The sequence below is a fragment of the Otolemur garnettii genome, unplaced genomic scaffold, assembly GCF_000181295.1.
Source record: "Otolemur garnettii isolate 467f Iridium unplaced genomic scaffold, OtoGar3 scaffold00006, whole genome shotgun sequence".
Classification (NCBI taxonomy): Eukaryota; Metazoa; Chordata; class Mammalia; order Primates; family Galagidae; genus Otolemur; species Otolemur garnettii.
Genome location: NW_003852401.1, coordinates 1,874,118 through 1,888,722, shown reverse-complemented (window position 1 = coordinate 1,888,722; position 14,605 = coordinate 1,874,118). Strand labels below are relative to the sequence as shown.

The following is a 14,605-nucleotide window of genomic DNA, read 5'->3' as shown; positions in this document are numbered from 1 at the left end:
CCAAAAAAGGAAATACAATTACAGACATCACATAGATGTGAACAGCATTTAGCATCAAAAGAGTATAAACAATGACTGCTAACTTAACCAAGAAGTGCTAAGTAACTATACTGTTTGGAGAGGATGAGGGAGGAAGGTAGATATTTAGAGGAGAGAGGAAGAACTGGAGTTTAATCTTCATACTCCAAAACAGATCAATACGATCAAAACTCAAATATCAAATAACGGCATAATGACATTATTTAAAAATATAGAGAAACACTGTAAGAAACAGCTAAAAGATTTAAAACAGTCACCTCTCAGTAGCAACAGCTGGGTATAAAAAGAATAGGGAAAGAAAGTGCTACTTTTTACTATAAGCTCTGAAAAAAATCCTTTTTGATTTAAATATAATTTAGAAATGAGTAAAACAATAAATTAAAGATAACCTAAGTTTATGCAACAAAGTGAGTAATTCTGGGCCATATTTTTACCAAGCAATCCTGCCACTGAATACTGTAACAAGTAAAAGGAACATTTTTAAGAACTAGGTTGTTGTTCATATCCAGTAAAAGTGAGGAACAAACAGAGAGTAGATAGTCTGAGCTGAGAAGGGAGGAGAAGGAAGGAGATTAATACTTGAATTCAAAAGAATTCTGGAAGTGTCACAAATCTTACAGTATCCTGCCTTGGAATCACAAACTATTAAAGCTGAAGGAAATCTTATATATTGGCTATTTATGTTCTTCATTTTACAGTTCCTCACTCAAGGTTACACCAGCTCATTAGGGCAGAGTCAGAATCCTCTACTCTTAATTCTCACAATCTTTTTGTTGCATCCCAAATTATTGTAAAATAATTACTAAATACCAAAGAAATATTTGAATTCCTACTGATATACTCATTAGCCCTTCTTTTCTTTGAATAAACTTGAATGTAACAAAAATGTAAACACAAAGAAGTTTTCAATTACGATACACAGATTTTACTTTTTAAGAATAAAGCATATACAATCAAGAAAAATTATAACTGAACTCTCTTTTCCTACTTTTTAGATGGACTAGAACTGAGAATTTTTAACACTTTCAGGCTGCCCAAATATTTGGCCCAAACTGCAGGTTCACCCCTGCTTTATCTACCTTGAAAATGGCATTGGCAAACACGTATTTTATTGCCATTTGTATTACTGTTCAAATGATTCAGAACACTGTTACTCAGATAATTAATCATGCCCTAGGATATAACATTTTGCTGAAAATAGGTTTTGGCAAAAAGATTTACAATAAAGGATATATGGCCCGATAGACTAAAGAGACTGATGGAGGTCAACTGATTTTGGGGTTTGGAGTAATTTTTCATCATTGGAATGCTATAAACTGGTAACGCAGTGAAAGGTTTTTAACATATATCTGGATTAGTCGAAACAGCTAAAAGTGAGCCAAGGCTTAGTGCTTGGAGCAACTGCTTATTACTGCAGAGAACTTATTACCAGTTGCTACCCAGCATTCCAGATTCGAATCAAGTCCCTACTCAAATATCTGGATTAACTAATTTTTCATAGAGTGGAAAATCTGGCTGCCTTTTTTCACTATTTAATTTATACCAATTAAGTATTGCCTAAAAATTTCTCTCACCTTAACTAAAGGAAGGTATCAGGCACAAAAACAAGCAGCACCCATATCTTTATTCATCAGCCTATTCCGTGCTAAAATTTATACTGTACCATCTCTAGATTTAAGATTTGAACAAGACTGAGCACCTTAAAGGAATTCCATAAATACATCCGAGCTGATGATTTAAATGGCAGTATGAGATCAATACACTGTATTTTGCCATTACTGAGGCATTTCTAAAACAAACTTATTCCTGTTCTTTAAAGCCATTCATTTTCAAAAAGCTCTCAAGTCTTTCAACATTAAAAAAAAAAAGAATAAGAGAAAAAGTAGATTTTCCAAGACAGGAATCTAAGTAGCCTCTACTTTGTTCAGCTCATTTCACCTCTAAACCATCCAGCACACTGAATGGAACAGACACACAATGTTTGACAAAAATAGTGACTTTAATCAGCCACAAAGCACAAAGACCTTTCCTACACTTATATGTTTAATGACACAAATGCCATCTACTGTATTTTATAATTAGTAAGCAGCAATAAAGTTTATCTTGTACTAGTTAAGCATTTTAATTTTTAGTTTTAGTTGAAATAGAAAAAGTATTTTTCTATAATCAATGCTTTTTCATCTTGAAGCAATGATAATGAGAACTTACAACTTAAATCATATTCACGTTTACCAGCCTAAAAGAAGTAGTTCAAATGATATGTGTTCTGCACTTCATCAGAAAGATTAAGGGAGGGGGAAAAATAGCAGGATTATTTAATTAAAAGCATGTTCCAGAACAACCAAAAAACCGCAACTCCAAGGTTTCATAAATGTCTTCTATTCCCATTTAAAAATTCTCTAACATATAAATTAAGCCCCCTGATAAAATACAATCCCTGAAAGTTTTGTGTATAAGTAAATTCCTCATACAACATGAGTAAAGCAGGGTTTATTAATTAAAAAAACACTATATTTATTATCAAATATGAAAACAACAGTTCCAGATACATGTTTTAGGGGAAAAAATAGTTTATTTTAAGTTAAGGGTCTCTACCTAAATTTATTTTGGTATCAAGTAACTGCAATTAGTGATGGAGAAAAAAAGCATCTATAATTGTGGTAAGATGTTAATTTACAAGAACTATACAAAATTAGATTAAATATAACAACTTATCAAAGGTTCCTGAAATTAATTTTGCTTTCAGAAAAGTATCAAAAGTCTTCAGATGCAGAAATGATAGCCTTTTATTATTTTTGATTCACGGAATTACAGCACATTAGATCTTTAAGCAACACCGCCAGATGAAATCTTGTATAATTTGGAATGTAAATGAAACCTTGTTCCTTTTTTAGTGAAGGAAAATAACCTTGAACAAAGAAGTGTCCAATAGTATGGAATACCTGTTAGAATGGCTTGTCTGCTGTTAATTAAACATGGGCAATTAGCTCTACATTGTTATAAAACTGCCTTAAATCCTTTCTTTATTAAAAAAAAAAAAGTCTCAGCCATGTCATATCTCTAAGCCTGATAAATTATTATTTAGTTTTAATTAGGAAATCCACACCCATATAAGACATCTTCAAAATAGTACATATTTTTAAAGTGTATATAAGCAAGACTAAATTTCTTAAATTGTAACAAATCTAGGAACAATAATTTAATAGTCTATTGCAAAATATAGGTAGCCTTAAGAGAAACATGCTTGGTCAATCTTTCTGAAACTTTTAGGTTTGGTGCCCAAACATTTAAAAATAAAGAACAAAAAATAACATGACTCTTTGCTAATTGCTTTTAAGATACTAATTTGCAGATATACCTAAATACTCATCTAACTAAGTATCTAGGCTATCCAATTATATTTGTCATTAATTCATAAGACAGTAACATACATCTGTAATATAAAAGTAATAAAAAAAAAAACATAGGTATTTTAGGCCTCAAATGAGTTTACCTAATAAGGGTTAAAGGAGAAGTATCATATAAGACCCAAAATAAACTTCAGATACAAAATTATATGATGTGGCTTCATTCAAACATATCTCAAAATCAAACTCCAGTTAAAAAACTAGGCTGGCTTTTTTATATCCCCAGCTTTCATCAGGGCCTTAATGGCTCTTGCCCTCATCTCAAGTTCTAGCAGCTCCAGCTGCTGTGCAGAAGGCTGAACATCTTCTGGTGGAGGAACAGTCAGGGTGGCTGCTTTGGGTTCCTGTGGGCTAGATTCTGCCAGTCCCAGAATCTCATTCACACTTTTCTCAATGTCTTTCTCCAGGTCATCTATCTGACCAGCTTCACTTTGGACAGTATTTTCTGGGACCTCAGGAGCAGCAGCTTCTTCGTTGCATGGGCCTTCTATGTCGCTGTCATAAGCATCTGCATTTATACTGAGTACATCACTATCTTCCCCTTTGCCTGTAACAAACAAAAGAGGGGAAAGAACCATGTAACCTAAATGCCCTGGGTCAAAATTTCCGTACTCTTTATGATTAAAGGGCTGTTCTGACTCCGCCTCCCACCAAGAGTCCCAAACACATTCCATCATCATCATCCCACCCTCTTTTCCCCTGATTGCTCAAACTTTCAAAATAGACCTAATTTAATACAAATTTTAATACACTTTTACATTTAATACATTCCAGTTTAGTTAAACATGGAAGGATTGAAAAATTTATTCTGTAATATTAACTTCCCATAATCTATTTTCCTAATTAAAATGTCATAACACTTTATATCACAGTGAAGTTTCTATATTACAAAATGCAAACTGACATTGGAAACTCAGTGGATAGAGTACTACTTACTACTGAAGAAGTAAAATTTCATTCCAGAAGGTGTTTAAAATACTTTGCTTTATAAACCACAAAAAAGAAAAAAAAATCAGCAAGCTAGACACCACATGCACCGCTGTTTTCTCAAATCTTTTAACATCCTTTTTTAAACACTTTGTTCTAAATCAATAAAGGAGAAAGCCTATGGCCATTTTCTAAAATAAAATGTTTTTTCATGAAGAGGATTAACTTTTATTAATAAAGTTAGTATACCACAATTTTAAAAACTACATTTCTTATAAAACTTCTATAACTGATGTTGGTCTTGGTGTTGAATATTACTCAACTCTAGGCAATATTTACAACTTTGAGTACTTTAAATTCCTATGTTAAAAAAGTAATGATCCCCAAAACATTAGCTTTGATAGCTTTCATATAGTAGGAAAAACTAATGAAAACACAGACTGACAGACGGAACATTCTAATATAGAACATAACGTAAGGATACAAATAATTTTTTTTTTTTTTTGCAGTTTTTGGCCAGGTCCGGGATTGAACCCATGACCTCTGGTATATGGGGCCACTGCCCAACTCCTTTGAGCCATAAGTGCTACCCAGGATACAAATAATTTTACTCTACTAACTTTATAGTGATCTACTGACCTTGATTCATCCTCCTACATTCTTATAATTCAAAAACCATTCTCTATTCCAAAACTAAAGTAGAAAATGAAACAGTAAATTATATTTGTGTCCACATAGATCTTGTTAAGAAAAAGAATGGTTGTCATTTTAATTATTTGATGTCAAAAAATATTTTATGTATCTCCACAAAGCAACCAGTATTTCCAAGTAGCAAAAGAAAAATTACAGAAAAATAAATATAGCCTTTTGTCTTAAGAAACAATGTTTTTAAGTACAAGTAGTCCCTGGGTATGGATGAGATACATTCCTGAGAATGTCTTTAGGTCAGATTTGTTAAGTAAGAAATATGAGTGGAAAAAAAGAAAAAAGATAAAACAAACAAACAAAAAAAAGATTTACATGGCTCAGCGCCCATAGCTCAGTGGTTAGGGTGCTGGCCACGTATGCTGGGGCTGGTGGGTTTGAACTCAGCCAGGGCCTGCTAAATAACAATTGACAACTGCAACAAAAAAAATAGCCAGGCATTGTGATAGGCACCTGTAGTCCCAGCCACTTGGGAGGCTGAGGCAAGATAATCACTTAAGCCCAAGACTTTGAGATTGCTGTGAGCTGTGACACCACAGCACTCTACCCAGGCTGACATAATGGGAAAAAAAAAAAAAGAAGATTTGCATGTAACTTGGTTCAGTGATGAACAGCACATATACAATGACAATAATAACAAAAAAAGACTACAATGGCTCATGTGGTAATAATATAGTGTGATATTGTTTTAATAATACCCCTGTACTATAATAAGATATAGAAACTATTATGCTCTTTAATTCAAACAAATAGAACATAAAAACAAACTTGCATAAAAGTTTAGATAGAAGAAATTTAAAAAAAAGAATATTAAAGGGTAACACTTAACATTGCATCAATGCTAGGATAATAGAAATGTTAGGCTTATTTTGATTTTATAACCAAATTAATAATAATTTTTCCAATTCAGGAATTTATCATGCTGCTTAGTAATAACTGATGTCTTCATTGGTGCCTTCATTGATTCCTTCTACACATTCCATTATTCTCATTTTATGCTATTTTATAATTACTTTAATAGTCAAGTGACTAAAGCCTGATGCTTTCCCAAATGAACATGCATTGGCCTTTTCTCCAAACAATTATTTCTACTTTCATTTCCAATATAATCACTTTTTTCTTCACTGCCGTCTCACCTAGACTTACAATGTACTATTTTTGCTTTGGAGGCATGGTCATCAAAGGAAATACAGACTCTCAGATTCAAATAAAAAAGTCAAAACAAACAATGAAACTAGCTGCCAGCAGAAAAGAAACTTCACCAACAAAGCATTTATACAATGTGTATTTGTTTACATACATGGAAGTAGCTAGTTCCTGAATTATTAAGTTAGCTAAAACTTACCCTTATGGGGAGCCTTGGGACCCCATTCCTAAGTATGGGAATACCATAAAGTATAACCCAAGGACTTGCCATAACTCAAGGACTGTCTGGGAACGGCGCCTTTGGCTCAAAAGCGTAGGGCACCAGCCCCATACGCCAGAGGTGGCAGGTTCAAACCCATCCCCAGCCAAAAACTGCAAAAAAAAAAAAAAAAAAGGACTGTCTATATTCTAATTTAAGACAAAAACAAATTTAAGAGAAATAGCTCTAAGTTATTCATAGCATCAAAAAGTTATCAAAAAGTTAATGGTTTTTCTCTCTTTTTATTTATTTTTTAATTATTATTATTTTTTGCAGTTTTTAGCCCTGGCTGGGCTTGAACCCACCACCTCTGGCATATGGGGCCAGTGCCCTACTCCTTTGAGCCACAGGCACCACCCTCTCTTTTTATTTTTTTAAACACTGCTGTACTCTGTTGCCCAGATTAGAGGGCAGTGGCACAATCCTAATCCACTGTAACCTCAAACTCCTGGGCTCAGGAATTCTCCCTCTTCAGTCTCCCAAGTAGCTAGGACTACAGGAATGTACCATCATGCCTGGCTGATTTTTTAAAGTGAACAAACACTATATAGTCACTATACAGGCAGGTCTTGAACTCCTGGCCTCAAGCAATCCTCCCTGGTATGCCTGAGTGCTAGGATTAAAGGAATGAACCACCATGCCCTGGTTGGGTAAAAGTTACTTTTAATGCTTTAGGCATTAAATCTCTAGCCAGGGGTGTTCAACTTGTGGCCCATGGGCTGTAGGCAGATTACTTGAGAATTATTTTGCTTATTTGTGTTGTCAGACTTTGTGAAAAGTATCCATGAACCTTTTCTTTTGTTCAACAGCTTTTGTTTGCCTATTTAATGTGTAGCCCAAGACAACTCTTATTCTTCCAATGTGTGGTAAGTAAAAAAGAGGTTAGACACCACTACTAGGCTACTTAAAAGATTTTAAAACATAAATTTTTCAAAAATGTGCTTTTTTTTAAACTAGAGGCTATTGCCAGATAATGACGAGCACAAGAATATAATGACTGGGTGGGGAGAAGGGAGTCTGAAAGTCGGGATACCTGATTCCTAATCCTTAACTCTGGAATGAAGTATGTGGTTTGGGGCAAATCCCTTAATTTCTCAGTTTCTCTCCTATAAAAATGAAGGGAAGTTGTCCTAGAAAATTTCTAAAGTTCAAGGTCTAATATTACAGTAAGATAAGTCTACACAGAAGTATATAAAGTGGCAATACTTTAAGCTGGCGGTTCTCAACCTGTGGGTTGCGACCCACGGGAACTGTATTAAAGGGTTGTGGCTTTAGGAATGTTGAGAACCACTGCAGCTGTTATCTCCTCAAGATATACTTACCACTCACATTTTACTTAATATATTCATCACCTGCATAATAATTTCAAAAGAATTTCCTATTAGCAGTAGTAGAAAATGAAAGATAAATTAAAAGTGAGCAAATCATGTTCTCTAAATGTTTTTCACCAATCTTTCTGGCATGATTTTTTTGTTTTAAAGAAGTATATTTACAAGATCCACACATTATAACTGAAGTTAACTCATTATCTTAGATTCAGGGATCAGTGTCTAATGACACAACTATGCAACCTCCCTTAAAAGCTAAATCATAAAATTCAAAATAGCACACTTCTATGAAATTAATTTGCTTTAGATCTATATGCAAGTAAATTTTAAAATGATAAGCAAAACTTAGAGATATTTTCATTAATAATGTGAGAAATCTATGCTAGTAGATCCTATCAACAGATTTAATAAATCTTCTAGTTGAATGTCACTGTCATGTACCACAAGCCTCTATTTCCCATCAAAAAACTTTAGAGAGGCTCAGCACCTGTAACTCAGCTGTTAAGGTGCTGGCCACATACACCAGGGCTGGCGGGTTTGAACCTGGCCCGGGGCCTGCCAAACAACACTGACAACTACAACAACAACAAAAAATAGCCGGGCATTGTGGTAGGTCTATAATCCCAGCTACTTAGGAGGCTGAGGCAAAAGAATCACTTAAGCCCATGAATTTGAGGTTGCTGTGAGCTGTGAAGCCACAGCACTCTACCAAGGGCCACACAGTAAGACTCTGTCTCTTAAAATAAAACATTAAAAAAAAAAGAGTTTAGGGATACATATGAGTGTGTATAGATATTTTTTAAAAATGGGAATGTATATTATGTTTAATTTATTTTGGAAGGAGAGAGGAGGTCTACAGTTTTCAAACATGTTTCAAATGTCTACGAGGCACTGAACTGTATATTTTCCCTTAATTCAGATCATTTTTGGGTTTTTTTTTTTTGCAGTTTTCGGCTGGGGCTGGCATATGGGGCTGGCGCCCTACTCCTTTGAGCCACAGGCGCTGCCCAATTCAGATCATTTTTAAAGCCTATTTATATAAGTTTATTTAAGAAGCAACCATAGTTAAAGATCAACTCTGCCTTGCACTTATCATAATAAAATCTCTATCTTATAAGGTTATCAGCACAAGAGATTCAGGATCAAAATGTTTATACACACAGTTCCAATACTTCCAAGGGGAAAAATCTGGACAAGAAATGCTATACATATTCTGTTATTAAAGAGATGGTGCTCTCTAAATTGGTGTTCTATGTTTACAGCAAAAATTATCCAAAATCCAAATGACGGAGTTCTCATCTCAATAACACAGTATTGCTGAATGTATTCACAGGTTCCATCTATCCATTAGAACTATACCATAAATGCCAAAGCTTTTAATACACCTGAAATATTTAGCATAAGCACTTTACTTCACAAATGCAAAAACTAGTCACTTGGACAGAGGACACAATAAATTATTTGAAGATCTTAAAGGACTCATACTTTAAGTCTTCTCACTATTTCTAAATTTTCATCATTCCAATAGAATCAGAGTCAGTAATTTGTTTTTTAAAACATCATTTGCAAACACATGAATATATTTCTAAAGATAATTACTCTCATTGCTAGTGTTAGGAAAATGTAGGTTTTTTTCCTATCTATTATGATCTTCCAAGTAGAAGAGGTAAAACATATAGTCTTTATAAAAAAGTAACTTCATCCTCAAATGCCTTATTCAAAGTCCTTAAAATTTTAGTGTGGCCATGTTTTGTCCACTCAAACTCCCTGTGTGTGTGTGTGTGTGTGTGTGCGCGCGCGCGTGCACGAGAATGCACATTTTCAGGAAGAAGTGAGTATCCATTTAAAGTGCATAAGAATTCCACAAAGGAGCATCTTCAAGTTTTCATACAGGCTTAAGAGTGGGTAAGAAAAACAAATCAATTTAAAATGTAAATCGTATCTATTCCTCTAAATAAAGTCATTAGTTGTAAGAGATATAACAAGAAATGAGGTATCTATTTTAATAAAGCTTAGAATCAGTTTTCAAAAAATTATATTCACTAATTGTTGAAGTAACAATTAGAAATAATCATATAGTATGATTGATGGTAAAAAAAAAATTTCAAGAATTAGCTTGTGAACTAAAGGTGTTTGGGCTTTTCAAAGGCACTCATACTTAAGACCACTTGAATTTCTAAGCTTTTTTAAAGGTCTAAAGGAAAAAAAATAAAAACAGTTTCGATGCATGCATGATGTTAAACTAAGGTTATTAAAATCCAACAAGAAATATAAAAGACAGTTCGGTCTGGGGTAAAATACTAAAAATGCATGTAAAAATAATAATCGAAATTCAGGCCATCAACTATGAAAGACATAATAATCAAAAGTGGCACAGGGACCCAAGTGACTATATGTCATAGAGCAGCAAAAGAACTAAAGTAACTTTAGATAATACACAAAGAAACAAGAGGATATGACAGCCCTCTCACATTAATTCTGCTCCTCCAATGAAATGGGTAACCGCCTAAAATACTACATAACACTTAGGGCACTTCAGATAAAAGCAATGCAAATGAAGCAATGAAGCAAATAACTTACGGGAAAGGATTAAAGAGTTTAAGAGCTTAGCAAGGCAACAGTTATGGGAAGACAATGTTAAGAGTAAAGAGATTTTTCAAGGAAAAAGTAACAAAGAGTACAGGGATTTCAGTGAGCACTCATCTCTTACGTTTAGATCCTCTGACTACTCACTAATGTACATTCATTCTGTTACACTGTCTTCTGGTCTATATACTTTCACAATTTATCTTTTCTTTCATTTTCCTGCTATCTTCTGTCCGCCAACTTGATTCATAGCCCAGTCAAACTCTATACTCACGTACTAAAGATTTTTTTAAATAACAAACTAATCCATCTAGACTCAGTTTTTAGACAGCAATATGAATCAATCATCGCTCATATTTATCACTGACGTAGATGAATAAATGGAATAATTTATCAGAAGAATATTTGTTTATATTATTCAATGAGCCATAGCTATGAACATGGGATAAACCATAAAGACAAAATATCTGGCAAGTAACTAAAACACCCAACACTGGTTTAATGGTTTATTGACAAGAAGAAAAAATAAACTAGATAAGATTTATCACTTTAGGAGTAATATACTTCCAGTATAAATACAATGAAATGTACTACATAACAGGAAAAACTAAAATGAAATACCGTGTTTTTATTATCATCTATAACAAATCTCAATGCTTCTGAGTTGCAGGGAATCCCTACACTATAATATAAAGGAAAAATATTCTATGGCACAGTTTTGCTTTTTGTTAAAATAAACATTTTTAAATAGACTATCCAAATGAAAGTAAACAAATATAAGAATCATTAATCAAGTCACAAACATTTTGTATTGTAAAAATAAAAAGGATTTTTAAGTTATGCTAGCACCTTTAAACCTACATAGTATTAATAAATATTCTAGTTGGTAATTCAACTTATCAGAAACAGGTCTTAGGCATAAAATGAAAGCATAGCTAATGTTATGAGTGACTGTAAGCTTGTGAAACCTCTTGATAGTTAATTATTAAATTAAGCCAAGAAACAAACCCTAGAACATAGAATTATTTAAATACCTGTCTGAATTCCTGCTAAAGACGGCAAATGGAGCATACATAGCTGCTTCCTTCCCTACCAATAACCCACTAAAGTGACAAAAGAGTGATATTTTAAAACAACATAAAAATTATAAATTAACTGGTGAAAAGACTAATAAGCATCAAACTTTCTTAAGGCACAAAATAAAGAATTCACAAAGGTAATAAACTTCAACAGATTTAGCTAGATAAAAAAAAAGTTAAGTCTTCTGAAAAAGAAAACACACCGTAAATAAAATCATTAAGATAGGAACAGATTATAAGGAATATAAGTAAGATACCTTTTTAAAAAGGACAACTATAAATTAAAATGACTAGGTATCATTAAGAAGCAACCAAAAATATGCATTAAAAAATAGAAACAAATCAGACATTTCACAAAATAGGAAACACATAAAAAAATGCTCAACCTGGGCAGCACCTTTGGCTCAAGGAGTAGGGCATCAGCCCCATATACCAGGTGTGGTGGGTTCAAGCCCTGCCCCAGCCAAAAATGCAAAAAAAAAAAAATGCAAAAAAAAAAAAATTGCTCAACCTAATTTCTAATCTGGGAAATACAAATTAAAACAAAATATTACTTTTTATTTGTTAATAAAAATCAGGATTTTTTTTCTGCGAGAAAAAAGCTAGTACATTGCTAATATTTTGTTAGCAATAATATTATTTAGCAAAAATATTATTATTATTTTTTTTTTTTGAGACAGGCCTCAAGCTGTCCCCCTGGGTAGAGTGCCGTGGCATTACAGCTCACAGCAACCTCCAACTCCTGGGTTCAAGCGAGTCTCCTGCCTCCGCCTCCCAAGTAGCTGGGACCACAGGCGCCCGCCACAACGCCCGGCTATTTTTTGGTTGCAGCCGTCATTGTTGTTTTGGCGGGTCCAGGCTGGGGATTCGAACCCACCACCTTAGGTGTACGTGGCTGGCGCCTTAGCCGGTTGAGCTATAGGCGCCGAGCCGCAAAAATATTATTATTCTTTAGCTTACTATTTTGACTTAGGGGTATATCTTGGTCTTCCTAGTAAAAGGAAACATGACCAAAATATACCACTAAGTCAAAACAGTAAGCTAAGGAATAATATTTTTGCTAAAAATAATTATCAGTATACTAAATTATTAATAGAGATTACTTTGAGGAAATAAAAATAGAAAGAGAAAAGAGAATAAATTTTCCAATTTTGTTCTATGAAACAACCTACATATTTCTTCAACTTTTTATAAGAATATAACCTCATAAAAAGTTTAAAAAGAAAAAGTGAATTCATAGTATTAGACAACAAGAAAGCTAAAGATAATTATGCAGAATTTTATAAAATGAAAGCAGATAGGATCCAACTGACAGAAAAATAAAAGCAAAGCCACAAAGACACCAGATAAGTGTAATTTTTTCTTAGAGAATCCTGGAAGCAATGAAGAGTTGTCTGTGGAACAAGTGATAGAGTAATTAAAATTAAATTCATTCGGAATAGTTGGGCCAGCTGAGCACCTCCTTCTTTCCCTCCCCTTCCCTGCAACATGTCCAAGCACTGTGCACTCTATGGAGAAGTCTACCCCATCATCCACTTCACATCAGAGAACGACACCTGTTATTGAATCACATTTAAACAGCTGCTGAAAAAACCAAAGCCACAACCAGAAAAACCTAGCTAAAATAAATGAAGGACCAAGATGAGGTAAGGAAGAAATAAAGAAAAGCCAATAATCAGAAGATTATCTGCTGGGGGAAGAGCAGGAAGGGGCTTAGTATCCTTATTAGAGAGACTGCAGTGACACTGTAGCCAGAAAACAAGCACAGGGTACAATGGGGAAAAAAAGGCCTCACAAAACAAAGTCTTCAGAACACAAGAACTGTTAAAATTAAAAACTACAGTTATCAAAAGCAAACATGCAATGATTGCTGAGAGAAAATGTTAAGGAAATCTATCAAAATGTAGAAAAAATATTTTTAAAATATGTGACAAAAGTTAAGAGATGAGGATAAACTCATAAAATTCTCATCAACCTAATATAATTAATTTGACAAATATTACTGAGCACCTACTATATATAAGAAACTCTGTTAAGCATTGAGGAAAGAGCAATGAACAAAGAAGTACCTACCTTACATTTAAGTCATAGGAGAGAGGCTAAAAATGTCAAAGGCAATGAAGAAAAATAAAGCAAGATAAGAAAATAGTAGTAGGAATACACTTTCACAGGGAGTGATGACTATGATCTGATAACATAACATGAGAGCAGGGACTCGAATAAAGAGATGGAATAAGTTAGAAAGCAAGAAAAGAGACGGAGAAGGAAAACAAATAAGAAAAGTGATTTAGATGAAAACTGATCAGAGGTGAAGTCTTCAGCCTAAAAAGGCTTGCCAAGCACAAGAGCATCATACCTGAGATACATCCTGTGGCACAGAATTCAAAGGCAAGAAAAAGAAAAAAATTCCTGAAAGTCTTCAGACAAAAAAAAAAACGAGACTACCAGCAGTGACTACTTTCAGGGAATTAAGAGAGGCTGCGGCAGGCAGATTGCTTGAGCTCAGGAGTTCGGATTAGCCTGAGTGAGAGATCCCATCTCTATTAAAAATAGAGAAACTAGGAGCGGCACCTGTGCCTCAAAGGAGTAGGGTGCGGGCCCCATATACCAGAGGTGGCGAGTTCAAACTCGGCCCCTGCCAAAAACAGAAAAAAAAAAAAAAAAAGAGAGAGAGAGAGAGAAACTAGTTGGGCACGGTGGTGGTTACAATTTCCCAGCTATTAGGAAGGGTGAGGCAGGATTGCTTAAACCCAGGAGTGTGAGTTTGCTGTGAGTGATAATGCCACAGTGAAACTCTGTCTCAAATAAACAAAAATTAGTACAAACTAACTACAGTGTAGAGACTTTACCTGGATCTTGCATATAAACAGTGTTTGGAAAACATATATAAGACAATATGTAGATAATTTATAAAACAATCAGGAAAAATTAAAAACTAGTTATCTGAGGATTTCCTAAGAATGTTTTGAAACACTTACACACACACACACACACACACACCACCCCTTGATGAAGAGGCAAAGACCCAAATCAAACAAACATTCCTATCAAGCAATCATAAACCTAGTTATTAAAACTTAAACTATTTTCCTTTTTTCTTAGTTTTTCCTACCTGATTTTAAGTCATTT

At 34.0% G+C, this 14,605-nt stretch overlaps 1 protein-coding gene across 1 annotated transcript in view; it reads right to left on the bottom strand.

Annotated features, from left to right (window-relative positions):
• Window positions 1-3,110: 3,110 nt before the first annotated feature.
• The window catches only part of CAAP1 (caspase activity and apoptosis inhibitor 1), a 55,022-nt gene continuing 43,527 nt past the window's right edge, over window positions 3,111-14,605 (bottom strand). The window contains exon 5 of the mRNA XM_023508887.1: window positions 3,111-3,993. Coding sequence (XP_023364655.1) covers window positions 3,647-3,993 — 347 coding nt within the window. The 3' untranslated portion in view covers window positions 3,111-3,646. The remainder of the gene's footprint in view (window positions 3,994-14,605) is intronic.